We start from the raw sequence: 27,670 nt of genomic DNA on the forward strand, positions 1-27,670 counted from the left end.
ATTTTAGCCCCTTCTTTGCTAAAAAAAAAAGCTTTCCTAGGCTCTTGTTCAGCTCAAATAATTCATTAATAGATTATAATAATAGAATCTCTCCTTTTCTTAGAATCTCTTTCTATACAACAAAGCAGCTCAAATCTACTCCAAGCACAAAGGGGAAGAGGATGTAGGAGTTCTAGGTGAGCATACCAACAAAATGCCTTTGAACATTGCAAGCATGAGCATCGAGTGCACATTTGAAGAAATGAACGTAGTTTCTCTTAAGGCAAGGGTGTGCTAGGGAGGCCTTTTACGAGGGCCAAGGTTAAGGGGGAGGGGGGGGGGGGGGGTCAGCGAAGAGTCTCTCGAGTTAATGCATGAACAAATATACATCCATCCAGACATTCCAAGTACAAGCATTGCATACGTAGTCAGAATATGTGAAAGGATATGTTCTTAGAGCAAGGAATGCCAAAGGAGTCAAGGCCAAGGAAGGCTTCACCAGGCTCGAACAAAATACAACCATCCCAGACATTCCAAGTCCAAGCATTGCATATGTAGTCGGAATACGTGGAAGGATATGTTCGTAGAGCAAGGAATGCCGAAGGAGTCGAGGCCAAGGAGGGCTTCACTAGGGCGAGCCCGAGCCCGAGCCCGAGCCCGAGCCTGAGCCTGAGTGTGAGCCTGAGCTGGAGCCAAGGGCCTTTCTTGGCTTAAGGTTATAGAAAGAGTTATGTTAATGGTGATCCTCCCCCTCATCATATACATATGTATATGCATAGTTTCATGAGTCACCCAACAACACTTCTGTGCAGGCCTTTAGGAACAGGGCACCCTGCTTGGCTGCACAAACTCTCCATCTTTCCCAGACGAGCATGTGAGAATCATCACAAGCCCTTTTCCTCTAGAATCCCCATGCCTTTGGGAACCCTGATCACATCAGAACCAGAATGCACACAGACCAATCCCCCTCCTTCGGGGGATGCTATGGATGTCCGAGATCTGTCTCAGAGCTGGAAAGCATTTGCAAGATCCACAGATTTGCCCCCTCTGGTGAAGAAACTCATGCTTGAAGTCGTGTCTCTTGAATCGGAACTCGGCGAAAAGCTTGTTTTCGGAGGACCTCGTGGTAACCTGCAGGTGCAACCCAAGTTATATATTTGTATATTTTCATGGTTTAGAAAGGTTGGCTGTGATCAAAGCATGACACATTATTACTATGATTGAATTTGCATACAATTTATTGAATGGGGCTTGTGGTGAAACTCTTCTAGTGCCATTAACCTTTATGTTATTGTGGCACCCCCTCAATGTCAAATTTATTCAAGAATCATATTGGCATGGAAAGAAGTTTGAGAGTAGATTCATATATGCGTTTCTTCATGAAGTTTAGAATGAGCAAAGTAATGAGTTTTTGTTTGCTACATACTTTGCTGAAAGGGTGTATTGTGCACCAAGGGTATCATATAGATTGTAGAATACAACATTAAAATCATGACAATAGAGATTTCTGTGATGGAGGTTACCCAAAGCCTGCGTCTTTTGTTTGAGATTGTGGATGGCTACTGAAACTGAAAGGTTTTCATTGGAAAGTGACATAGTTATACACTTTCAGGCATCCAGTGAGTTATATCTACCTAGTGTTCATGAATCTAAATCTGAACTTTGGTTTACTTAATATTTAGGAATTGATACTTGTCTTAGGATGATGGATAAGTACTTCATTAGGAAGATAATACTATACATTTTGAACTTCGTTGTATATATTTAGTTATCATTTATGCTGGATATCCTTGTCATATTAAATTTGAATTGTCAAGACAATGTTGATGATCAGTCTTGTGAGCAATATTCATTTCCTTCATTCCAAGTATATGTTAAAGTAGGCACTCATGGAGTAAAGTTGAACCAAACTCCGGGGAATGGATAATAAACAACAAAATTAGTCTTTGTAAGCTAAGGTATGATTGATGTGGTGTGTGAATTCCCCAATAAGTAAGTTAATTCTAATGTTGTTAACTCTTCCATCAGGGTCGAGCTAAAGCTGCAGAGGAGCATAGGCACAGGGCCTTCTATGGGCATCTTCCGGATGGTGAAGAAAAGCTGCAATTCTATTCAGCTCGACAAATTGCATGTAGAATCCTGGGGAGCAAAGGATATCTTTGTGAAAATGTATTTCCTTTTCTAGTACCCGTTGTCTTGTATACCACAAAGTTTGCAGGTTATAAGAGAAATTTATTAAAAGGATACCCACAACTTTTTGAATATTTGCCACAATAGCCCCCAGAAGTCCCTCTCTAATACAGTTTTTGGAAGATGAGGAGTGTTCTGTAATTTTGACATTCAAACAATATTCTGATAAATATATTCAGATAAAAAATATGTATTTCAATCTTGATAGAAGTAACAGCTGTGTTCAGAAGTTATGAACCTTGCTTTTATCAAGATGTTAATGATCTTTGTTTCAATAATTAACATATTGATTTTGAAATGGCATAGGAGGAGAATGATAAAACTCTTTTGATGTATATGCAGTGTTGGCTCCCATCTTTTGACTGCATTTGCAAAAAAGTAGAAAGATTGTCACTTTGGCCAGGTGTTCAATTCTGGCTCTATATGCATCCAAAGGTAAATTAATTTAAGAACTTCCAAAATTTACAAATGACAGATGGTGTTCTAATATTGTTCATATTTAAGCTACAAAAAAATGAAGCATTCTCTATATAAATGGGAACTTCCCCTGAATTTGTTTTTCAGGATTTTTTACGGAAAAACAATTCAGGAAAGTTGCTTTGGCAAACTTTTGGCGAAGATTCTGCACGCCTATGTATCTTTGGTATACAAGAACATGAGGATATCATGTGGGATGCTCTCAGAAAGTCAGGTTTTTTCTTTGTTCTTGCTTATTATTCAAATGAAAAAAACCATATATGATCGATTCATTTTACTAAATTGTACCTTCATGTGTATAGGCCAAGGATTGGTATGGTATCTTTATCCAGAACAGAGCCCAACAGACTATCATGTTGATGATATCAAAATTCCCAAGGAGTTAGCATGTCAAGGGGTTCCTACTGTAAGAAAATAAAATTCTAAATTGCTATGGTAAAATCTGTTTTGTTTCCTTCTTTTTTATTGACCTAATGGATACAGGAAGTATACAACCCTATTTTGAACTTCATACTGATCGATGGAACATGGAGCAATTCCAAAGCAATGGTTAACCGCCTCCAGGTCTTTGGCAATCATCCCTTGCGTAATAATATCATTAAGTTAATTGAGAGCATTAACTGAATTCCAAACTGCATAATATTTCTGTCTTAGGACCGTGCAAAACAAGCTTGGCCGGACCAACCATTTATGAATTCTGTTTCATTATCTCCTGAAAAGCTTTCAGTGCTACACAATCTCAGGTAAAAATAAATGCTAAAAACAAGTTATATGGAGCAAGTTGAGATTTTCAAAAAATTGCAAGTCTTTTAAAGTGTATTCGCAAAAATAGATGGTTTTTGTATTTGCTCTGACATGTCACACTTTAAGCTTAGTTATTCTGAAGATGCTGAGAATCAAACTACTTAAAACAATGTGTTGTGTTCCTGCTTAATCAAGCTGTACGGGAGTTTAGTTAATTAAGCATGCGATTCTTTGTGTTTTCGAGCAAAAGAGTGATTACATTTTAGCAAATTCAGAAGTGGTATTTTTGCAAATTACACAAACAATAAGTGGAACTTTTTTGAAATAAAAAGAATATCTCTGAAAACAACAAACACTATCTATGCTTTGAAAAACATGTTCTCCTCTAGGCCGCAACCATCTTTGGATCGGACATGCACTGCAGCTGCTGCAGCACAGTTGCTCCGTGAGTTAGACTTGAGGCAAGGATTCAAACATTACGGACTCACTGAGGCTGCTGATGGCTTGGAATATGCATTGGAACACCTTCTTGATGCATTGACTACTAGGCGTGAACGAATGGGTCGTGCGATTATCCGGTACTTGTAGTGCATTTGCCACCTCACTGGTGGTTTTTAATGATCCGTTTCGTTTTTGCATTGGATTGGAGACTTCATCATGCTTTTCCTCCCAAGGAAAAACTACCATGCACTGTGAGGCAATGTGGATTCTTTACATACAGAAAGAGTGTAACAACATTCTCCATTGCAATGCAGTTTTGTGAGTAAATTTCAACATGATCGTTACATGCGTAAAAGTGTTAACAAGATTGTTGATGCAGTTCAAGATGGGTTCATCTCTCAAGATTATTTTGTGAATCCATTCATTCCATCGAACGCACCTTACTATGATGTTTTGTTAGTAAAGTATAAGTATATTAGTTCCATTAATTGCATATTAATAGTTCTATATTTTTACATGAGTTATAAGTAGTTATAATAGAAGCTCAGCATGTTGCAAATAAAACATGTTTTCGTTGTTTTATACAGTCTTGTTATTTGGTGAAAAATCAAATTTAGGCAAGATGGTTATTGTCTCTAAGAACTTTGTTGCTTTTGATTGTAGCATGAAATATTATCCCATACTATTGTTTTAGATACTTGTTGTATCATGGGAACTTATGTTAATAACCATTCTAATAGATTAACCATGGTTTATACATTCAAGTAATTTCATTTTATGGTTTTTAATTAGGGCAAAGTACCAGGATACCCCTGGAAGTTCGTCTATTTTTTGGACATAGGGGTAGTTTGGTAAATTTGGAACTTCCAGGGGCATTCTAGTAAATAGACGAACTTCCAGGGGCATTCTGGTAAATAGACGAACTTCCAGGGGTATCCTGGTACTTTTCCCTTTTAATTATTGATGGTGATTATGGGTAGGAAAAATGAACAAATTTAGGTAATTCCTATTAACTATCAAAATGTCAAGAAGGAAATTTGTAAGGGTATTGATTAGAAACGGTTGCAAGCACTATATTAGCATATGTATCAGTGAAACACCTTTTGATATTATGAGGCAAATGTACATTATAATAGTTGTAGGTGTCATGGGTTTCTTGGATTTCCTGTGAACAAAATGTGAAAAATGATGGTTCATAGACTAGCTTATTTACTACTTAAAAATCGAGGTGTACCAAACTTTATGGCATGAAAACTCAAATCTTCCCTTCTATTTAATGGAAATCATATTTCCAATCAAATATGATGTATGAAAACTAAATATGATTATGTACTTTGACATGTAGGCGTGTTATTGCACTTGTTAGGGAGGCTATAAGAAACTTGGATTGGATGTTAAATTATCTATGTGATTGCACTTGTTAGGAAAACTACATGAAACTTGGATTAGAGTATAATTAATTTGATTGCTAGGATAATTAAGCTATATTGTCTTAATTAGGACAATGAGGCTAAGTAACCTAATATTATAAGGATTGACCGAGGCATATACAAACGGTTTTGCAAAATAATTGTACTTTTCAAAAGATGTACACATAAACAATTTCTCATGTGTTTGGTACAAAGTTCACAAACCTCACATCACCTTAAATGATGTGAGAAAGAAAGTGGCAGAAGAGTAAAAACAGTATTTGAAAGAGGTGCAACCGAAAGTGGTAGAAGATAAGAGGAAAAGTATTTGAAAGAGGTGCAACCAATGATCAATCCTAGAAAGGAGAAGTGAATTCCATCAAGAAGAAGATGAGAGAGACATATAGGTGGTGCACAAGATAGTGGGAATTTACATGGTCAAAATCACAGCCTACAATGGGGTCGTATAACACTCAATATCAGTTTATGGGATATGAGGCCTCCTCTTTGTGAAGTTCTAAAGGAGGTAGGAAACAAATAAGCTAACTATAAACATATATGTCATTAGAAAATTGGGAAGCTTCTATGATGATTGATCATTCCTATCAATGTGATGTTGACAACATTGCAAACTTGGGTTCAAAAAAACACAGCAAAAAAACAAGGACAAGTGCAACATGCGGGAGGGAGGCCTCTTTGAATGATGAAATGACCATTGAGGGTTGGGTACCTTACAAGAGTTTAGGTGGTATACAATAAAAGTTCCAAAAAGTATTGAGCGAAACAAAGAACTTTCTGACGGGTTGGTGGCAAGTCTAGAAAGAAAGAAGAATACATTAACATCTTTTAGGAGGCCAAAATAGCCAATAAGACCAAACAAGCGATTACATTGTAAGTGTTGCCTCGCCTTTGAGAACAACAAATGAAAATCATTGCTAATAAGTAAAAATGTAACTAAGATAAAAAGTGACCAAAGAATTTTGTTATCAGTACATGTAAGATTTTCTATTAAGATATATACTGTAAATATCGTCATTGAAAGACCTCTAGCACAGGTTGATTTAGAATGGATAAGTCTCCAAAGCAAGGGAATCACTTGTGGTGGTGGCAGATAATGGGGTTTATCTATCGATGACAAAGGAGGGAGGGTGGGTGGGGGATGAGCACATAGTTTAGTGACAATAAATGAGAAGAAAACCTCACCATCGAATGAATTAAAGAAGTGTGACACCCACAAGCATAGTACGTAAAATTCGTGTTCGTCTAGTATAACATTTGTTTTCCTACGTTGGAAAATGAATGCGAATGTTATTCAAACATTCTTGTGTTTTGTTTTTGTTTTTTTCCCATTTTTTGAATGTTTTTTTTTCCATTTTTAGGCTTATCTACCTCATAATAAATAGTTAATCCAAAAGTATGGTATTTATCATTCTTTGAGGGTGTTTTTCTTTCGTGAATGATTGAACCATTCGCGAATGAGAATGCATGTATGGTTCATACTATGCCCACAAGAACCATTGTATTTATTTGATAACATATAACATTAAAATAGCGATTGGGAGTGTCTGGTTTCGGCTCAAACCAGTTGAGGAGGCTCAAACTAGAGCCATTTAAAGCCAGCCCAGATAAGAAAATTGAAGTTTAAACAAAAACCTCGCAAACTCATTTAAATTGAACCATCTATTACCAAACCATTTGGCCATGAAATAAAATTCAAAACCATGAAACTTTAAAATGTAAAAAATAAAAACATTGAAGAAAAGGGAAAGATGGTTTACATATTGAATTAATACTATAAAATTGACACTAAAGATCATTTAAGTCCATGGTTTTGAGCTCGCGAAATGATTAAACGGATACAATATGAAACCTGGACTATTAATCCCTCCCAAAATCCCCTCCTTCCAAGCAAAACCAAATTGTCGAAGCCATTATGCAATTAACCATGGTTTTGTGGTTAACCGAAACAACAGTTTCAAGATCGATAAAGCATTACAGTCGGATGCATTCATTTCAAACCGAAAGTATTAATCCCCCCTGATCCGAACCCGAAAATCGTTCAAGCCATTACATCCACGGTTTCACGATTTATAGTACATATTGGCTCGATGCGGGCAAAGGGAGGCCGGGTCGCAGATTGCTGTGTCTGTGTGTGGGAGAGAGAGAGAGAGAGAGAGACAGAGAGATAAGGGTGAAGAAAAGAGAGGAATGCAGTAATGGCTGTGGGTCCCCAACAAAGACACACACACACACACAAAAGTATGTATAGGACAAAAATGATTGGGCAGGCAGGCAACCACCCAAAATAGGCTGAGTCAGCTGAAGGCAAGATCTAGCAAGCAAAAGGAAAGGAAAGCTTGTCTTCATTAGGGGCAGTGTCCTGCCTCCTACTATATGTTTATCAGATCTATTGTACCCAACACTCAACTTTCCCCTGCTCTCTTCATTCATTCATCATCATCATCATTGTTGCTGCTGCTGCCTTCCCCTTCTCCATCCATCCATCCATCCATCCATCCATGCATCTTTCATCATCACCATCACCATTGCTTGATTTCTTGATTGTTTGATTGCTTGGCTGCTTGATTTCTTGATTTCTTGATTTCTTGATTGCTAGATTGCTTGTTTTCTGTCTTGGAATCAATGCCCAAGCCCTGTGATGCATGCCATCTGGCAAATGCCCTGTTCTTCTGCAGGGCAGATTCGGCCTTCCTATGCATGGCCTGCGATTCGGGCATCCACACAGCCAATCAGCTCGCTTCCCGGCATGAGCGTGTCCTCATCTGCGAGGTCTGCGAGAATGCCCCTGCTGCCGTCGTGTGCAATGCTGATGCCGCATCTCTCTGCCTCGATTGTGATGCCGACATCCACTCTGCTAACCCCCTTGCCCGCCGACATGAAAGAGTGCCTGTCACCCCCCTTATCCCCACTCATAACAGTAACTCTAACCATAATCATACCTATGATCATGAAGATAGCCTCGGAACAGCAGTTGTAGAAGGGTCACCATGGCCTTTGTATGATGATAATGATTATCTGGATGATGGTTTTGGTGGTGTGGGCAAGACTCATGGTAACAGAGCTACTTATGGTAATGATGGCTACATGGGTAAGGGTGGTCTATTTACTGCTTCTTTTGGTGGTGATTTCGATGAGGATCGGAAAGATCAGTTCGTTGTAACCGACAGTGTAGTTCCTGTGTATAATCCTTCATCTCGGGTGCACTTTTTTGTTAATGGATCACAACCACCTTCTCTAGGTAAATTAATGGTTGAAAACAAGAGCCTCTCCATCACTGCAGCAGCTTCACAGAACCAAAGTGTAAGTACTTTGTTACATAAATCTTGTGTGTGTGTGTGTGTGTGGTGTAAATGCGCATATCCAAGATGCGACATATGTTGAGATCCGAGATAATGTCACCAACCTGAAGTACATATATATTGGATCCGATAATTAGTATATGTTTGAAATATCCAGATTTCATCATAGATATTTGTATCTGAGATTTGACTGCTATACCTCTTCCAGATCTCTTCCACTTCTGGAGATATTGGAGTGGTTCCAGATGTGAATTACTCCTATGAAAAAGCTATACCAGCAGCGCCTTTTGCATCGTTATGTGGAGTAAAGAAATTGGAACCCAATAACAGAGAAGCTAGGGTTCTGAGATATAAGGAGAGGAGGAAGAATCGTCGGTTCGACAAGACCATCAGGTATGCTTCTAGGAAAGTATATGCTGAGAGCCGACCGAGGATCAAAGGTAGGTTTGCAAAGAGATCCCAAAGCAATATTGATGAGTTAACTTCCGATTGTGGTTTTGGAGTTGTGCCTTCTTTGTAGCAGTTTTCAAGAACCATTAGGCTATCTCTTGTTAAGATATGACATTAATTATACTCATAAGTGTATCGTTTGTGAAGGAATATGCATTTCCTCTTATCATTTGCGACCTTTACATGTGTGCTTATGTTTCAGCTGGACTTTTTAAGACATCAGTAAGAAATGATATGGAAATCTAAAGCAATATGCACAACCTACATACTATTACATTATAGCAAATGTGTAGATGTGGAGATGGATCTGCTTCATCTTTACTTATAAGACATCAGTAAGAAAGTTTTACAGGAATATAATTGAATACACGCAACCTACACACTACTGAGAGTGTATATGTTCCACTTATGCTTGCAAATCTTTCGCCCATGGGTCAAGATTGGCCTCCTTGTAGACGCTAAAAATTTCTAGTTGTAGGCTTGAAGCGAACCTATCAGCAAATCTGTGGTTCAGGGAAATTTCAAAGTCAGTGTTATATCAACAAATAAACAACTTGATTTAATAACTTCTAATGTGAACCCTAACCTTGGAGTCAGTGATTATCCCAGTAAATGTTCAGCAACTTGATTATGTTTTCCCTACAAGATTAAATACAGTCAACATCGTACAAAAGGTGCACCTGTGATAAACTTATAGATTTTGAAAGAAATTCTCAAGCTACCAGCCTAAAATTCTATATTGAGCAATTTGAAGATTGTTTTATATGTTATCCAGAATATGAACCACTGCACACCCCTGCACTAACCCATGAACGAAGTGAATTCATGCATGGGCATCCATAATGCTTCAGATTTTTATATATATTTTATCTTATTCGAGTTTTTTGAAAGCATAATTGGGCAATAGTAAGCATTTTATAACGTTATTGAGCTAATTCAATGCACCAAGTTTATTTTTTAAGCATCGACTTTCATTAGGTTGAGCTCAGCTATTGTACCCCTAAAGTTTGGTTTCTAGCCAAAGATTTAACTTTCACTAGATTCAAAAGGGTTTCTCAAACAAGCCATAACAAGGGCAAGAGTATGATGTGGCAAATGAATAATTTAACATCACTGACATGCCATGGTGAGCATTGTGCCACATATCTCTTTGTTCTGAACGATGATTCTGTCATACCACCACATCCATGTATGCACCAAAGTATCATCACTAGGCTCTTTTCATGATCAGCTGGAGGGATGGATGTCCAACGTCTTGTTTCATGATCAGCTGGAAAATGCCCATGAATAGATGATTCTGAATAGCCATAGCAAGTGAATTATCAGCATCACTAAGATGTCAAGGTGAATTATTGTTTGACATGGAAACGACGAGAGGATTATGAAGTGGCAGATGAATAATTGGCATCACTAAGATGTCCTGGTGAAGCACGATTCCACATATTTGTCTTTATTCTGAACAACTATCATCACTATGCTCTCTTCACAATCAGCTGGGGAAATGGGTGTCTGACCACTTGCTTCATTAAAATGACTTCAAAAATGACCATGAAAAAAAGAGGATTCTGAATAGCCATGTCATCCCCTCTTCATAAAGTTGATAAATTCACAATGCCCTTCTTAAAAGAGTATCATTTGTACCCTTGGAATGAATTGACTGGATTCCTCTAAAACAATTCAGACACACAAGAAACAAGTGGGCACTTCAAATTTACTTCAATCTGGCATTATACCTCACCACTATTTTTCAATGCTCATCACTTCCAGCTTTCTTGCATCCTCTTTCCTACCCGCAGCAACATAAATATTTGACATCAAGACATAAGCCATTGTACTACAACCATCACTCAGCAATGCCCGTTCAAAAGCCCATCTCCCAACTTCCACATTTCCCCATTTTTCACATGCACCAAGTAGTGCAAGCCATATGTGAATATTACCATCAGAAGGAATCCTCTTGATCACTTCCACTGCCTTTTCAAAGTGTGCGGCTCGACCATAAAGACCAGCCATACAAGCATGATGGTCCATACCTGGTGTGAGACCATATTTTTCTGTCATCTCCATGTAATAAGCTTCACCCTTATCAACAAGGCCCGAGTGACTACATGCATTAAGTATACAAAGAAAAGTGGGTGCATCAGGAACAACGCCAGCTTTTTGCATTTTTTCGAAACAATTTACCGCTTCTTCTCCATGTCCTTGTTGTGCATATCCTGCAATGAGTGCCGTCCAGCAAGCCACATCATGAACTACAAGCTCATCAAACACTTGTTGGGCTTTTCCTAACACTCCACATTTTGCATACATATCCACCAAAGCAGTAGCAATAACAACATTTTTCTCCAATAAGTTGTGTTTCATAATCTCATCATGGATCTCCTTTCCTTTCTCAATATCCCCTATGCCAGCACAAGCCTTTAAGATACAACTAAATGTAATAGGATCTGGAGAGAACCCTTCCTTTTGCATTTTCTCATAACAATTTAGAGCTTCTTCCCCTTGCTCCTGTTGTGCATATCCAGTGATCAATGCATCCCAACATATCGCATCACGAACACGAAGACAGTCAAAGACTTGTTGAGCCTTGCTTAATTCACCACATTTAGCATACATATCTACCAAAGCAGTGCCAAGGGCAACATCACCATCTTTAATTAATCCATCCATAACAATATCCTCATGAATTTGTTTCCCCTTATCGATGGCTCGTGCACCTGTACAAGCCTTCAAGACACATAAATAAGTTACAGAATCCGGTGAGACAGCATCCTTTCGCATTAGTTCATAGCAATTTAGTGCCTCTTCAGTAAGTTCATGTTGTGCATATCCAAAAATAAGTGCATTCCAAGAACCCACATTCCGTATTTGAAGCTCGTCGAAGACATCTTTTGCTCTTTTAAGTGCACCACATTTAGCATACATATCCACTAAAGCAGTACCAAGAATCACATTTTTTACGAACAATTTCTTCCTATCAATCTCATTGTGAATTTGTTTTCCTTTATCAAAAGCAACTATGGAAGCACAAGCCTTCAAGGCACAAGTATAGGTTATCGAATCTGGAACAAAACCTTCTTTCTGCATTCTTTCAAAACAATTCAATGCTTGTAGCCCTTGCCCCTGTTGGGCATATCCAGAAATCAATGCATTCCAACATACCAAGTCACGAACCCAAAGCTCATCGAATACTGATTGTGACATGGCCATAGCACCGCACTTGGCATACATGCTAATTAATGAGCTCCCAAGGTAAGGATTCTTTTGCAATAAATCCTTCTGAATAATGCTGTCATGGACTCTAGAGCCTTGATTTAAATCTTTGGTTTTAGCACAAGCTTTCAATATAGCAATGAAAGGAAGAGATTCAATGCGAGAATTCGACACAATGATGTTATGTTCCTTCTCTGAACCAGAAAACCCTGGCTTTGACTTACTACAATGAGTTGAGGGTTTTCTGAAGCTCTTCTTCCACAACAACAACGGAGGAACCTTCTCTGCTGAAGACATCTCTCACACAGAAATAGATGAACACACAGACAGGGGGGGCTTTGTTAAAAATTGTACGCAAATTATGTAATGCCTCTGTTTCTAAGATTCTACATGAAGAGATGAAATGTTCTGAAACATTTACATATGTATATAGCTTAGTATATATGGGAAATTATGTAATTAGTTTACTCGAGTGGTAAGTTGTTTTACTATTAGCATAATGTCTAGGGTTCGAAACCGAATTTACTTACCTCTCTATTACCCCATACATATCCTCTTAATTTTCTCATCTCTCTCTCTCTACTATGCATTTTAAAAACAGCATAATGGTTATGGATAGCTTAGAGCAACGCCAAATGCTTTGAGAAAATGTTTCACAACGATTCCATCCGCCAAATTTTATCCCTATGGACGATAATCAAATTTGTCAATCGGTCAAAAACAATAAAATTTGGAAACAAGCTTGGTTTTTCATGTCAAAATTTGCTTCTCCTTGTTCTATCATTTTCTCCCATCTACATAGATGAGAAGAGTGCTTTGCGGTAATTGCTGGTCCCATGGGGGTCAATGATGTTGCTTATCGTCATCACCTCTCTCTTTGCAAAAGTAACATTAAAGTTCCTTTAAATTTAATTCCAGTTTATGATCATGCTCCACGTCTTATGTGAGAGAATCTATGGATCTAACCTTAAAACTCTGTAATAATATATATGTATATATACATTCTGACAAAATATTCATTTTCCACTATTGGGCCACTGCCCTTTATATAACAGCTTTCAAATAACATGAGTCAAAAAAATTTATAAAATTAATCTCGACAAATAACACGTTTTCCTACATGACAAAATAAGAGATAGTTTGTATTCCAGATTAGAGACGACAATTTTGAAATCTGCAATTCGTAATCTTATTAAATTCTTCTTTGACAAACTTTACATTGAGAATAATACATTCTTTTATAAAACCCATAAATTTAAAACATTTATGCCACAACCCCTCGATTTGCATTTGCATTTGCGCAATCCTACAACAACAAGCTTTCCAGATCCTTTTAAAACTTTGTTTTCTTCTAATTCTTTCATGTGAAGTTGATAATGGAGTTGGACACTTCCATTGGGGATCTGAAAATGAAGCTGGAACCTTGAAACAAGTCTCTCATCATAATGTCCATTTTTTTGAGAAACTTCATTAGTCAACATGATATATTCAGTGCAATCTTGCTTCAGTTCTTCCTTATTTTCAAATGAGATTGGCCTTACCTCCATGGATTCTCGCTCTTGCACTTCTCAAACCAAGTCCTGCATGTTTTCACTGGAAAACAATCTATTTTTTTGGATTCAATGAGCAGATTTTTAAGCTGACTGTTCTCCTCTTCTAGCTTGTTTATTTGTGTCAAATAGGAAAACCTTTAATGACAGTGAGCTTTGACACAATGGGCTCCATCCCATGAACTCTGGCTTTGGATCTTTAATGATTTGTTGGCATAGTGAGAGCACAAACATACACCTTAGACATAGCATAGCTGTTAAGAAATGTTGCAAAGTGAGTTCATCACACTGGCTGTCCTGCATTAAGCCCATCTTTGCTAACCACTGTAGGAATATTCCCTGCCTGTCTGGAATTTCGGGATTCTGAACTGCAGTGTAATCAAGTTCCTGCACACTGTAAAGGCAGCTGAATTAGAACATTTTCAAGAAATGAGAAAACAATTTACAGCACAACGGCAAGCAACTGAGCAGGTACTATTGAATATCACAACTCATTATTCTACACTGAGATATGCAAAATGGGTGATGAAATGCCATCTCAATGATAATTTCTTTATTGTATAATATTGATCTTGTCAGATTTCTGAAGCCAAGGAAACATCAAGTATACTGGAACAAGAAAAAGCATGCTTATAAATGTTTTGCGTGCTCAGATCTAAAAGTAAATGCTAGTATCTTACCTGTATCCCAGTGATTGCATCCCCATGATTTGGAGGTGTATATAGCTGAATAACTTCATTAAATGTTGAGCTCGATCATGCTTATTATGGAATCTTCATGTTTTCAATTTTGGGCACCGTGTAGGACTCCACCATGCGTAGTAGATGCATCAGAATCAGTTTAGGTTCCTTGCATGGTAATTGAATCAGAATTAGTTTAGATTCCTTGCATGGTATTTGAATCAGAACTGCTTTTGTTGTTTCCTGAGATTGAGACTATCACTTCTAATTATTTCTGTCAAGCATGAGTCCTTGGTTGAATCTGCCTTAAAAAACAGAAATATTTCGACATCATTTGAATGCAGATGGTAACATCAATTTTCCCATGGATGTTCCATGGATACCACTAAATGCATGTACAGAATCCATTGCATCTAAATGTTCAATCATTAGGTTTGTAACTGCTTATGCAATCCTCAACTTTTCAATATTGGGCACCACGTAGGACTCCACTATGCATAGCAGATGCATCAGCTTTAGATTCCTTGCATGGTAGTTGCATTGAATCAATTTTGTTGTTTCTTGAAGTTGAAACTGCCCCTTATACATTTTTTCTGTTGATCATATGTCTGCCCTCAAAAATAGAAATGGTTCTACATCATTCCAGTGGACATGACGACATCAATATTTCGATGGATACTGAATGAGTATGTACAGAAACCATTGTGTAAATATTCAATCATTAGGCTGCAGATTAGAGGTCATTTACTGTAATAATGTTAAAGGCCATTGCGGAATGCATGCCATTAACACCTTGCTACCTCCTATATGCTAGCATTGGCATAGATATTTGACATACAAACATAAGCTGAAGAATCACTTAGGTTCCACTCTATTAAATGTTCAAAAACCTCCCTTGCAAGCTCCAAATTGCCCCATTTTTTACAAGCACTCAATACTGTATGCCATATTATAAGACTAGGGTTATCAGAATTTTTCTTGACGATTGCCATTGCTTTATCTAGCTGACCAGCACGAGAAAATAGATCAATCACACATATATTGTGCTCTAGAGCAGGAACAAGGCCATGTTCATTATTCATGGCCTCATAGTAAGCCTGCCCCTCCTGCAATAGACCTGCATGGTTGCATGCATTTAAGACATTGAGGAAAGTAATTAGATTAGGTTCTACCCCTTGTTGTATCATGTTACGAAAGATTAAGAAGACAGTTTCGCACTGTCCAAGCTGGGCATATCCTCCAATCAGTGCATTCCATGAAAAAATATCTTTAACAGTGAGCCTATTGAACACCTCTTCTGCCTTCATAAGCAATCCATATTTTGCATACATATCAACCAAGCTGCTGCCAACAAGAACATCCTTGTCAAACCCCAATCTGGCAATTTCTTTGTGTAAATATTTGCCCTTATAACTGGCACCTAAGCTGCCACAGGCTTTTAAAGCAAAAATAAATGTAATAACATTCGGACTGACATTCTCAACCCGCATTGTTTCATAGCATTTTAGGGCCTCCTCATAAAGTCCATTTTCTACAAATCCTGTAATTAATGTAGTCCATGAAACAACATCTCGAATTGAAAGTCTATGAAAAACTTCTTTTGCTTTCTCCAATGCACCACATTTGATGAACACACCAACCAATGCATTACCAATTCTGTGGTCGCTTTCTAACCATCCCACTCTACAAATCTCAGTGTACAACTCTTCTACTTTGCTTGTAGCTACTAAAATACCATAAGCTTTCAGAATGCAAATAAAAGTCACAGCATTTGGAGAGATGCCCCTGGCTTGCATCTCTTCAAAACATCGGATTGCTTCCTCAGCATATCCCCAATTAGCATATCCTGAAATAAGCGCAGTCCATGAGAATACATCTTGCACACAAACCTTGTCGTGTACATCCTGTGCTTCCATGAGATAACCACATTTTGCATACATGTCAACTAAAGCATTGTTAACGCCAATGTCTCCTAGAAATCCCATGGATGTTACTTTACTGTGCATTTCTATACCTTTGGATATTGCTTCTATGTCAGCACAAGCTTTCAAGCTACAAACAAATGTCCCCGAATTTGGTGAGATGCCCTCATGTTGCATCTTCTCATAATAAACCAGTGCTTGCTTTGCATGTCCAGATTCACAATATCCATCGATTATTGCAGTCCATGAAATGACATTACGAACAGAAAATGTGTCAAATACTTCTTTTGCACGAGAGAGTAAGCCACACTTGGCATAAATATCGATTAATGCATTACCAACAAGCTCTCTCTCGAGCAATAATTCTTTTGCCAATGCTGCGTGCATTTCTATTCCATTAGAGATTAACTCTATATTACACGAGGCTTTTAACCTGGCAATATATGTAGTTGTGTTCGGACAAATTCCCTCTGCTTGCATTTGTTTGAAACAATCTGATGCTTCTTTGTTACATCCTTCTTCCTGATAAGCCATGATAAGTGTGTTCCACGATATTGCATCACGGTCTTGAAGCTTATTAAACATTTCTCGAGCTTCAGAAAGAAAACCACATTTAGCATACATATCAACCAAGGTATTTCCAACACGCAGATCTCTTTCCAAACCTGTTCTAACAATCTCAGAATGAATTTCTCGGCCTTTCTCGGCATCACCTATGCTACTCCAAGCTTTCAAAATGCAAACAAATGTAGCACAGTTGGGAGAAAAGCCTTCTGATTTCATGTTGTAGAAATACGTTAATGCTTCCTCATAATAGCCATGTTTCACATATCCTACCATAAGGGAAGTCCATAAAACAATATCTCTTTTGGGAAGCTTATCAAATATCTCTTTTGATGTTGAAATGGATCCACATTTCTCATAGAGATCTAGCAAACAGCTGGCAACAGAAAGATCCATCTCCAGTCCATGATTTACAACCGCAGCATGTATTTCTTGACCCTTCACCATATCTCCTATGCTACCACAAGCTTTCAAGGTACACGCAAAGCTGGAAGCATTCGGAGACACACCTTCAAGCTGCATCTGTGCAAGATAATCTAATGCTTTCTGAGAAGGTCCATAGTCAGCATAACCTGAAATAAGTGCAGTCCATGTGACCACATCTCTGACCTTAAGGTTATCAAATACTTCTTGTGCTTTTGCAATTGAGCCACATTTCATATACATATCCACCAAAGTGCTTCCAATGAAAGGGTCACTTTGTAAGAAAACCTTCTTGGAGATTTGATGGTGAATTTCAATTCCTCGTTTTATGTCTTCTACCTTAGTGCATGCTTTGAGCAATGCAACAAATGTGTATGCATTAGGGCAAACCGACGCATCCTCTTGCATCCTCTCATACACCATAAAAGCAGAACGAATGTCACCACCACTGATATATCCAGTGATAAGAGTGTTCCACAGGCATTCATCTCTATATAACAATCTATCAAAAACACATCGAGCATTGTTAATGTCTCCAATTTCAACCAAAATAATGATGAGTTCGTTTGCCACAACCGGATGTATATTGAGACCATTTCGGCACAATAATGCATGTAATTGGTGAGCAAAACCATGGCTTTTCAATCTTTTGCATGCTTGAAAGACGTGCAGAAGTTCTAGAGTTTGAGGAAAGAGAAGATAATCTTCCGTTCCAAGTGTTTCCTGAATCATTTTGATATGATCCATGTCACGATGATTCATGTCTTTGTGAGTTAGACGCAAAGGAACTTTCATATCTTGATGATTCATGTCATTTTGAAGCATAAGTGCAGAATCTTTCACGAAACATAGATCCTCTCTGATCGAACGAGAATCGAAAGGTGGTGATCTATGAAAGAGGGGAGGAGGAGGAGGAGGAAGAATAACACTTACTTCGACGCCTTGTGGATGGTGCCATTGCGAACACCATGTTTTCTCTGGCGATGAGGCCATCATCTGAATGCAGCCTATCAGTCCTAAACCCTAACCATAACCATAACCCTAACCCTAATCAGCAACTAAAAGGATGAAGGGAATTATAGCTCAAACGATCCACTTGATGCAAAAGCCTGCCATGGAAATGAATGGCCTTTCCATAACTTGGATTTGACCAATGATTCATCATCGAACGGACCCCAACCCTACCCTAAACAGAAACCAGAAGGATGAAGAGAATTACAGCTCAAACGATCCACATGATGCAAAAGCTTGCCATGGAAGGAATGAGCTCTCCATAACTAGGCATTGTCCAACGATTCATCATCCACACACATGGATTATCCGGTCATTGACCAGAATATTGCGGTCCTCAACCAGAATGCATTTTTCAGTCATTGACCAGAATCTCGCAGTCCTCGATGGGAATGCATTTTCCGGTCATTGACCAGAATATCGTGGTCCTCATCGGAATGAATTTTCCGGTCATCGACCCGAATATCGCAGTTTTCATAGGAATGCATTTTCCAATCATTGACCCGACTATCACAGTCCTCATCAAAAAGCATTTTTTGGTCATTGACCAGAACATCGCGAACCTCAATCGGAAAAAGTCGACTCTGACTAGACTCAGTTTTGGCCTCCAACCTTTAAAATGTCGATACCTCGTTTCATACACGATGACTAGAGATCCTTTCTCGGAGGACCATTCATTTAATAGTCGTTCGTAGGTAGCCCATAGTCGTCCTCACCTTGAACTTTCATAATGTGCACTTAGGCCCTGTCAAGCTTCCCCTCCAGAAAGACATGTGGCACTTGATTTCAATGTTGGTGGTTCCACCCAAGTCACTTCTAGTAGTTGATGTACATTTCTTCACTTCTTGTCTAGGCAATGAAACCATCTGAATGGGACTTCTTTTGTTGATCCTCGCAAGGGAATCTTTGCAGGTTTAGTTTTTCTCCTTACCTATCTATTGTGGTTGCATCGGGTTGTGGAAAGACCTCACATTGATGGAGTGTGTAAAGGAGCATGGTGTCTTAACATAGAGAATTATCAGGTGTTTAGTTTGAAATCAACTCCCGCTAAGTTTATCCACATGCTACTCTATAATTCATAGTTGGATATTGGACATGTGTTCAATAACACCTCAAACAACACACGCTTCAATACTATCTCTATTTGGCAACATCCCATGTGTAGGTGATTCCTCCACCTAACATTGGTGCTAGCATGATCTCCATGAGTAATTGATATCGTGGGCAACCCATAAGACAATGTTTTAGCAAATCTCATTAGTGTATCACAATAGTCGTTTCTTGTACCTAGGTTAAGCATGAGTGCATAGGTTTAATCATATGTTGATGTTATGTTTTATTGATGGTCATGCCTACTTAACCTACAACAATAGTATATCTAATTGGTTCTTGTTTGATGGATCAAAGTAGGTTACCACCCTTTTTTTTTCGTTTTTTCTTTTTCAAACTACACCATAGTTTCCATTACCAATCCAAAAAGCATATACAAGACATATAATGATACAATGTAGTGGCGGGTAAGATATCCCCCATTATGTCATAATTAACACCAACGTCCACCTATGGAGGAAACAACCATTGGAGGGTACATATTGCCAATCCATTTTGTCATTTCTCTCCACAAAAACTAACAAATCCTTTCATTTGCCTTTAAAGGATTGTTGTTTCATAAAAATCATATCTTCATTACCTATGAAGGAGTCATATTGACCTTTTAAAATTGAGATAAGCATCAACCAAATTTCCTTCACACAATGAACAAGATTTTGTGTTATTTGCTGAAACACATTTTTGCATTGATCTATCCAAATATTCCATAGAACCACCGATGATATCGTAGCCCATATTGTGGCATCCACATTCAACCGATTTGAGCTTGAGTATGGTATGTCCTTAACTTGCCTTCCCCTAGTTTGAAGGGTAAATAATATCTTTTCCCTTTCATAATTATGCTTAGGTCCATATGCAACATCAATGAGGCGCAACATACGTTTCCAAACAGAACATGTGGCTATATAGTTCCATCAGACATGTTGCATTGATCCACAAAAAGAGCAAGTTTTGGTTCCCTCTTCCCTATGCATCCATTCCAAGACTGGAAGTGCATAGTGGACACATAACCATCTAAATGATGATTTTGCGAGGAATCTGTAGAGCCCACAACCATTTCCAAAATGCCAATATTGAATGCATAGGACTATTATTATTTAACCATACCTTAGCTGCAACCGGCATATCTGGATTCCTCCTTCGTTGGAATTCCCTACCTAATTTTACCAAGTAGTCAAAGAAAGAAACCATCTTACCATTAGCATCTCTCCACCACCATTCCACCGGATCCCACTCTAACTCCAATAAGGGCTTACAATCACAAACCCAAATATCCCAGAAAGGGTTTACTTTTTCAGGATGGGGATCAATAATACATACTTTCCCTGTTTTTGCAACCACCCTAATAGGATTCCACTCCACTAATTTGAGAAGGTCATCCTCCATAGAGACCCATTGCAATTTTCCCTCCAAAACTATTATATATGCTAAGAAGGATTCATTAGATATATAAGCTCTTGCTCCAATCAAGACATTAAAAGAAGAGAATACCCCGTACCATGCATGGTTTGAATTAAACGAAGAAGGCAAAATCCTATTAGAAACATTACTTATCGCTTGGAGCATTAAAAGAAGTAGGTTACCACCCTTGTTGGTGCAACAAGTAAGATAAGGTATCAACCACTCTCGAGCATATCGGTAGAATGAATTAACTAGTTCACACAATGAACCATCTCTCCCTAATCTCGCTCTCACATGGAATTAAGAGTAATAAAGAATGCATTAACCAATAAGATTAACCTACGTTATCACATTTAATTAATCGATTATCACAAATGTAGGATCAACCAAAGCAAGCAAACACAAATCGTGAATCATTGATTGAGGATGGTAGCTGAAGGATCATGATAAATGTCCAACAAGGGGTATATGGGGTTCCTTCATCACCGGAATATAAATCCTTACACTAGACAAGTGTAGATGGTGCCTTTGTCCACAGCGGTAGATGTATGTGGATAAATTATGTAAACCCTTGACCATGTATATTGTCCTTTGGTGGTAGATGGTTGTATATAGGCCTATGGTGAACCGAGCTAGAGAGACAACTCTTGTACTTTGTATTGTACCTACTATCATGAATAATGAAGCTTACATATTTGGCATAGTGTAGTGATTCTTAATGGCCTTCCATCTTTTAGTGTTGTGTATAGCTTGTGTGATCTTGACCATTGTTTGATATTACTTCCTATAGTATTCTTGTAGCATCTTGAGTGCTCAAAGAGTTGGCTTCCCAAAATCCAACAATCTTGTCTGACAAAGACATCTAGACGAAGCGGGTGTGGTTTCAGAATATGGAACTCTTGGAGAGTGTCCTAGTATTGTTGAGTTATTTGTCTAGTTTGTCAATAGTTTCCAAAGTGGCCAGCCCTTCCTTGAGACTTATATAGTTGGGGGCATTTTAATGTAAAACTGTTTGAAAAATGGTATGATGCATTCATTATATCTACTTTATTACTCAAGTTATGCTTGATCTTGAGACAAAGTTCATGGAGATATAAAAATGATGAGAATGTTCAAGTTGACTTATTTTGTGCTATTGTGTATATAAATTCACCTCATATCTAAGTTTCATCTTCTTTCAATACAACAAGTTACAGGTATTCTTCCACATGGGAAAATGCCCATTTTATTTAATGCATCGACATGTTTGGTTGTGGGAATTTTGTTTCTTGTGCTTGTAAACAGGAAATTGATACTTATTATCACATTTAATTATTGTTTCAAAGCCTTGAAACCATGATTCATTGCTAATAACTAGCTTTGAAAACAAGAATGTGATACCAAATACTAATGTTGTTTTTGACATGTCTCGTTCAAATAATTGTTTTCTATGTTTTGGGTTGGCGGGCTATGTTTCTTTATCTCTCTATGTTAGGTTGTCCATAGCAAAGTAGATCACCAACATTAACCTAAATAAATAATATATAGTTGTTTGATGTTTTAACTAAAACTTCAATTCACAGACTTCATAGGTTATAAGGATATTGACTTTGTTTTACATGTTTTTGACACATACGTATTCTGAAAGTTTGACATTATGACATTACTAAACATCCACATTTTGTTTTCTGTGTTTATCAAACTTATTTGTTGAATAGATATTTCTCAAAATATAGCAATTTTATTAGAATGATTTAGGGGGAATCACTAAGAAAAACTTTCAAACATCACACAATTATAATGGAAAAATGGTTTAAGATGATCATCTCTCATTGCATCCTATAATATCATCCAAGAATGACCTTGAACAATATCAAACACTAGCATTCAACAAGCAATTCTCTTAATTGTTTGTAATTTGTATTGTACAACATGACTATTTGCAATTCATTAATTCAAAAACTATAAGATTATAAAATAATGGCATTGACATAGTTTCAATGTATTGTTTATTTATGGAAAGAATAAAACAATATAGGTGCTCTAGTCCATTTTCATGGTTTTGGGCCTTGGCAATTTAATGATGTCTACTATAGTAAAGTTAAGCTACATAAAGTTTACATAGAAAAGTTTTTAAAGCATGCAGATGTTCAATGACTAGTGCCGCTCAAGATGTGGATTAGGAGTTTTATTTTTTCCAAAAACAAAACTCCTTCCATTAGTTATAAAATTTTACAACTAAGAATGCTATTAATAAATCCCGGTAGGGATGTGATAGTTCTATCTTATATGGAGGCCCACTTACTCAAGAAAGGGAGAGGGCGACCATTGTTGGATGAACGCTAATCGTTGTCTTCCATCTCCATCGGATCCGCTCGTGATGCAATCGTATTAGCTCTTTAGCGTGGTTACAACGTCACTTCATATCGCCTACAAAAACATCGCTTGATGCATGGTTTGATTGGAGAAGACCCCCCTACAACATTGTTTCCAAAGAATCCATAGTGTTATTGGCTTGACCAATTCCAGCATGACTTGAGCTTTGGCATTGATGGGAGTTGATTAGATATTGTCGATGATGGAAAACAAGATCTTTTGTGCCTTTATCACCAACACCATCCCATCCTCCTAGTGTTCCTATTTGTCAATTGGGGCTTGCCATGATAACCAGCATACATCCCCCCACTTGATTGTGGCTTGCACATAGTATAATTGCAATAGTTGGCCAACCCCCTGCCATATTTGATGGGCATATGGGTAAGTCCTACAGAGCATGTCAGGTTTGATTCTTACCATTGCATTGGAGCATGCTACACAATTAGGAGAGCTAAGCATCCCACGTTTCCACACTCTAATCGGCAGTGACCTATGTGTTAATAGTCATTACCACGTGGTAATTCGCCTACATTGTTGTTGTTTCCATCATTGTTGCCAAAACTTGGTAATAATTGTATGGGGAACATGATATGTGTGCCATATCTTTAAAGTAGCCGGTTCTTTATCGGTTTGAGCAGCTAGGATGTGGCGACCCAATCTAATAATGAATTGGAAGAAGGGGATGGTTTTGCTTCCTTAGCCCGCATAAGGATTGCACCACGTCCATTGCAAAGGGTCCCAGGTGACCTTACTTAGCCATGTGTTTTCATGCGCGCATATATGCTATTCTGGTTCTACTTTGATCAAATCGGGACCCACAATCCACTTATAGCCTATATACGCGAGCATTCGAATTGTCATGTTCAATGTTGTTGGTTCCTCATTGTCTCGCAGCTCGTGGCCTTGGATCCTATATGGTGTTTCCCTACCTCTTAGAATCGAAGAACCATCTTTCTCGTTGCCTATCCACTTCTCCATTGCTGTCCTTGAACTAGCAACTTCCCTACGCAATAGAGAGTTCATAATTTTAGATCTCATAGTTCATCTACCCCAAATTTCATGGAGTATGTTGGCTTGATCTTGTAATGGTAGTGACATAAACCGCCTCCAACATTCTATACTCTTTGCCAAACCTTCTACAATGCTTCCCCATGACAACCCCTTACTTGATCCAATTAGTCCGAATTCATCTCGAATACATGGGTTCTACAAGGTGCTTTGATTGAGCCAACGTCTTATGTCACACCACACCTTCCACATGGATGCACTAAATCTATCCTCCAATTAGCATGAGAACCTTGGTTGGAGATACATGTTTAGAATTCATACCGTCTAAGGGGCCCAATTAGCCCCTATTTGTGGCTTAAAGTAAGTGAATCGTAGTTTTAGTAGCATTTTCCAACAGTCATCCCTTGGTTGGAGTCCCCACAACACAAATTTGGTGAGTAATGCTTTGGACTGTGAGAGGGGATCAATCAAACCCATCCCTCCTCACATGCCACGCCAAGGAGGATTAGAAATTTATATTTTCATTCCATATTCATGCAATGATTTCTAACATATATTTATTTATTGTGTATGTCATAGCATTAAATGAACATTTTAAAACTCTTTGTACAAGGAAAATAGGAGGGAACGTTGCAACTTTGTACCTCTCCTTGATCTTTTCTTCCAAGCCAGACAATTCATGTTAAAGAATTGCAAACTTTTAGTTGCTTTTCTTCTTCATACACTTACTACATTTTAGAAGTTTTAGGTCAATGCTCATGAAAGAGCCTATAATCACAAATATAATATAGAAATCACAATGAATCAAATTACAAAGGTATAATCAATAGAAAGCTACCATACTTGGAAAGCTTTGTACTCTAAATTGCGCATTCTATAATCTAATCTACCATGTTTTAGCAAAGATGAAAATCAATAAACATCTCCAAAAGCATTTGTGGACTTATGTGAAAATGTATTTACTCTCTTATATCTTACTAATTCATAGGGAATCTTTGCCTTGTAATGAATATTTTTAATGTTAAGTGTTTTGTTTATTATTCACACTCCTCTTAGATGCAATGGTTTACACCTTTTATTATTTTCTCTATGCTTTGATCTGCCCTTGTATGAATCCCTCATCACATAAACATGAAAGTATTTTTGACTCTTCATCACCAAAGGATATGAGCCATGGGCCAAGTGTCAAAATTTCCACTTTTTTTAGTAAATTTTATTGACATAAACTGCTAGGTTGGAATGATGATAATCATTTTCATGGAAGGCGCATGTGTGCCAAGTGCCAAAATTTCCACCTTTTCTAGTCAATTTTATTGACATAAAATGCTAGTTTGGAAAGATGATAATCATTTTCATCGAAGGCACATGTGTACGTATCACAATGATTCTCAAGCATAAGAACATTAAGTATAGAGAAAAATATACACCACATTTTTATCTCTGAATCACCAAAGGATCTAAGCCATGGGCCATGCGCCATGTGCCAAAACTTTCACCTTTGTTAGAAACTTTGCATGGCATAAAAAGGTGATATGCAAAGATGATAATCATTTTGATGAAAGGCACATGTGTACATATCATAGTTTTTAACTACAATTAAAATGATTCTCAAGAATATGATTGTTAAGCATAGTGAAAAATATACACTTCACATTTTCTTCTATCAAAGAACCATGATGCAATGACAAATTTATACTTGCAATTACGTAGGGATATAATCTTGATTCATCACGTTCACTCGTGGAAAGTTTGGATATTGGATAGGTATAGACACCAATGTGTCGTCCATTGATTGACCCTTAACTAGTCAAGTTCCTAAAAGTATATAATAATTAATGTATTTGCAGATAAAACTTTCGATCCAAAATTCTCCATTCTTTTCCAAACGAAGGCGTGTTGAACCCACTTTTTTCTTTGATTTCACATCAACGAAGGAGGAAACAACCAACACGTAAAGAACAAGAACCATATGTTTAAAATAAAAGTCTTGCGAGCTGGCCTTAGTAAGGGTAAGTTTGTCTCCTTGGGAAACATGTGAACTAGGAAAGGTGAATTGACAAAAACATCGAAGGATGAGGATAACCAAAATATGACATTGATGTTGACACGAAGGATGGCATAATGTGATGGTGCAAACATGTTGGAATTACCCATGTGGACAATAATATTGAATGTGGAAGGATATAACTGTAGGCGTAAAGTGGCTTTGATGTTGGAACTCGGAAGGTCTTTCTAAATTCTTACATTAACAATAAACGTTAAAGCCATGGAACAAGGGGGACAAAAGGCAAAGTACAAAGGACAACATGTGGAGTGTGAGGCTTGAGGGAAGAAAGTGGAAAAAGAAGAAGACGAGGGTAGAAGCAGGTGAGATAGTTAATGCGTTAAAACATATTGTAACTAGGAACATCACTTTTGTTATAATTTGTCATCCAAATCTATAAGTTCCCACCATGATACCATCTTCTGCACTCCTTCCATCTATGTTTCCGTGCTGGTAGCTAGATCAAACCCTTTTCATAGTTTACCATATGGATGGAGTGGATATGTGCATTTAAAAGTTACATTATTTATACTCATTCATCTAACAACACCCCTCCCCCCCAAAAAAAGAAAAGCTTCTCAAGGCTAGATTCCATAGCTTTGACCTCACTCCGTATGCTCTAATGTACTTTTTGCATGTAGTATTGAAGGTCATAATTCCTTTAACTCGAATCACATCTTCCTCATTATGTCCTGCTTACCTCTTGCTCTTCCTTTCATTTCCTTTGTCCTCTAATTGGTCCATGGTAATCACACAACAAACGAATAAGCAATTGAGACAACATATTCGCCAAAATATATTTGATAATTGAAAGCATCTCCTTTAAAACAAGTATGCATCAAGGCCTTGTGCAATTTATTGTGTGAATGACACATGGGTAAGCTAAACATAGAGTCAAGATAATTCAAGCATAGTGTTTAACTTTTATGTTTGTATCCGTTTTCATGGCATTCTAACATGTTAAAGCACTTCAAACATTATGATCTCCAGCATAATGCCCATACTAGGCGTTTTATGATCTTTCTTATTGTCCACCAATGGGGTACGTTTAATGTATACCTTGACAATGACTAGAGCATAAAGCAACAAATGTAAGTACCAAGTGGAGGGAATGGATACAAACTATATGGATAAGTGAGCACAACTACCATGAACCAAGCCTAAAAACATATTTGTTGGTGTTTGTGAATGTAGATGTCATGATGGTCTATGTTTCTCAAAGTTTGTTGAGTAAATTCAATCATTTCAAGTTAAAAATTACTGGATGGATGTTGAGATCGTGATCAAGCATTTAATGTATATTGAGAAGGTAATGCCATATCTCCATCCTTTGAATGCCTTTCCATTAGACAAAACTGCACCAAATACTTCGGTCGTGC

At 37.7% G+C, this 27,670-nt stretch overlaps 5 protein-coding genes across 6 annotated transcripts; 2 read left to right on the forward strand and 3 right to left on the reverse strand.

The window, feature by feature from the left end:
- Nucleotides 1-731: 731 nt before the first annotated feature.
- LOC147858600 (DTW domain-containing protein) lies at nucleotides 732-4,315 on the forward strand. Of its 2 annotated transcripts, none has more exons than XM_087326500.1 (8): nucleotides 732-1,116; nucleotides 2,008-2,148; nucleotides 2,512-2,604; nucleotides 2,734-2,860; nucleotides 2,949-3,052; nucleotides 3,130-3,210; nucleotides 3,301-3,389; nucleotides 3,522-3,738. In XM_087326500.1, exons 1-8 carry the CDS (start codon nucleotides 745-747, stop codon nucleotides 3,553-3,555), a joined length of 1,041 nt encoding a protein of 346 aa, XP_087182626.1. In that variant the 5' UTR covers nucleotides 732-744; the 3' UTR covers nucleotides 3,556-3,738. The 2 variants fall into 2 exon arrangements, with proteins under 2 accessions (XP_087182626.1, XP_087182625.1); XM_087326499.1 differs by lacking the exon at nucleotides 3,522-3,738 and adding an exon at nucleotides 3,780-4,315 and having other exon boundaries at nucleotides 733-1,116.
- A 3,443-nt stretch (nucleotides 4,316-7,758) lies between these two features.
- LOC147858601 (zinc finger protein CONSTANS-LIKE 3-like) lies at nucleotides 7,759-9,192 on the forward strand. Its single transcript, XM_087325349.1, has 2 exons — nucleotides 7,759-8,561; nucleotides 8,769-9,192. Exons 1-2 carry the CDS (start codon nucleotides 7,884-7,886, stop codon nucleotides 9,078-9,080), a joined length of 990 nt encoding a protein of 329 aa, XP_087181475.1. The 5' UTR covers nucleotides 7,759-7,883; the 3' UTR covers nucleotides 9,081-9,192.
- A 954-nt stretch (nucleotides 9,193-10,146) lies between these two features.
- Nucleotides 10,147-12,565, reverse strand: LOC147858602 (pentatricopeptide repeat-containing protein At2g13600-like). The gene has a single exon (XM_087325348.1). It carries the CDS (start codon nucleotides 12,518-12,520, stop codon nucleotides 10,751-10,753), a length of 1,770 nt encoding a protein of 589 aa, XP_087181474.1. The 5' UTR covers nucleotides 12,521-12,565; the 3' UTR covers nucleotides 10,147-10,750.
- Nucleotides 12,566-13,388: 823 nt separating this feature from the next.
- On the reverse strand, nucleotides 13,389-14,541 carry LOC147858603 (uncharacterized). The gene is made up of 2 exons (XM_087325619.1): nucleotides 14,454-14,541; nucleotides 13,389-14,167 (listed from the first exon to the last, which is right to left on the reverse strand). Exons 1-2 carry the CDS (start codon nucleotides 14,510-14,512, stop codon nucleotides 13,858-13,860), a joined length of 369 nt encoding a protein of 122 aa, XP_087181745.1. The 5' UTR covers nucleotides 14,513-14,541; the 3' UTR covers nucleotides 13,389-13,857.
- Nucleotides 14,542-15,215: 674 nt separating this feature from the next.
- Nucleotides 15,216-18,682, reverse strand: LOC147858604 (pentatricopeptide repeat-containing protein At3g53360, mitochondrial-like). The gene is made up of 2 exons (XM_087325617.1): nucleotides 18,543-18,682; nucleotides 15,216-18,403 (listed from the first exon to the last, which is right to left on the reverse strand). Exon 2 carries the CDS (start codon nucleotides 18,356-18,358, stop codon nucleotides 15,257-15,259), a length of 3,102 nt encoding a protein of 1,033 aa, XP_087181743.1. The 5' UTR covers nucleotides 18,359-18,403; nucleotides 18,543-18,682; the 3' UTR covers nucleotides 15,216-15,256.
- Between the last annotated feature and the right edge of the window lie 8,988 nt (nucleotides 18,683-27,670).

This window comes from Azolla caroliniana, unplaced genomic scaffold, assembly GCF_043228905.1.
Source record: "Azolla caroliniana isolate FFs.n. ecotype wild unplaced genomic scaffold, voAzoCaro1.0.p SCAF_10, whole genome shotgun sequence".
Classification (NCBI taxonomy): domain Eukaryota; kingdom Viridiplantae; phylum Streptophyta; class Polypodiopsida; order Salviniales; family Salviniaceae; genus Azolla; species Azolla caroliniana.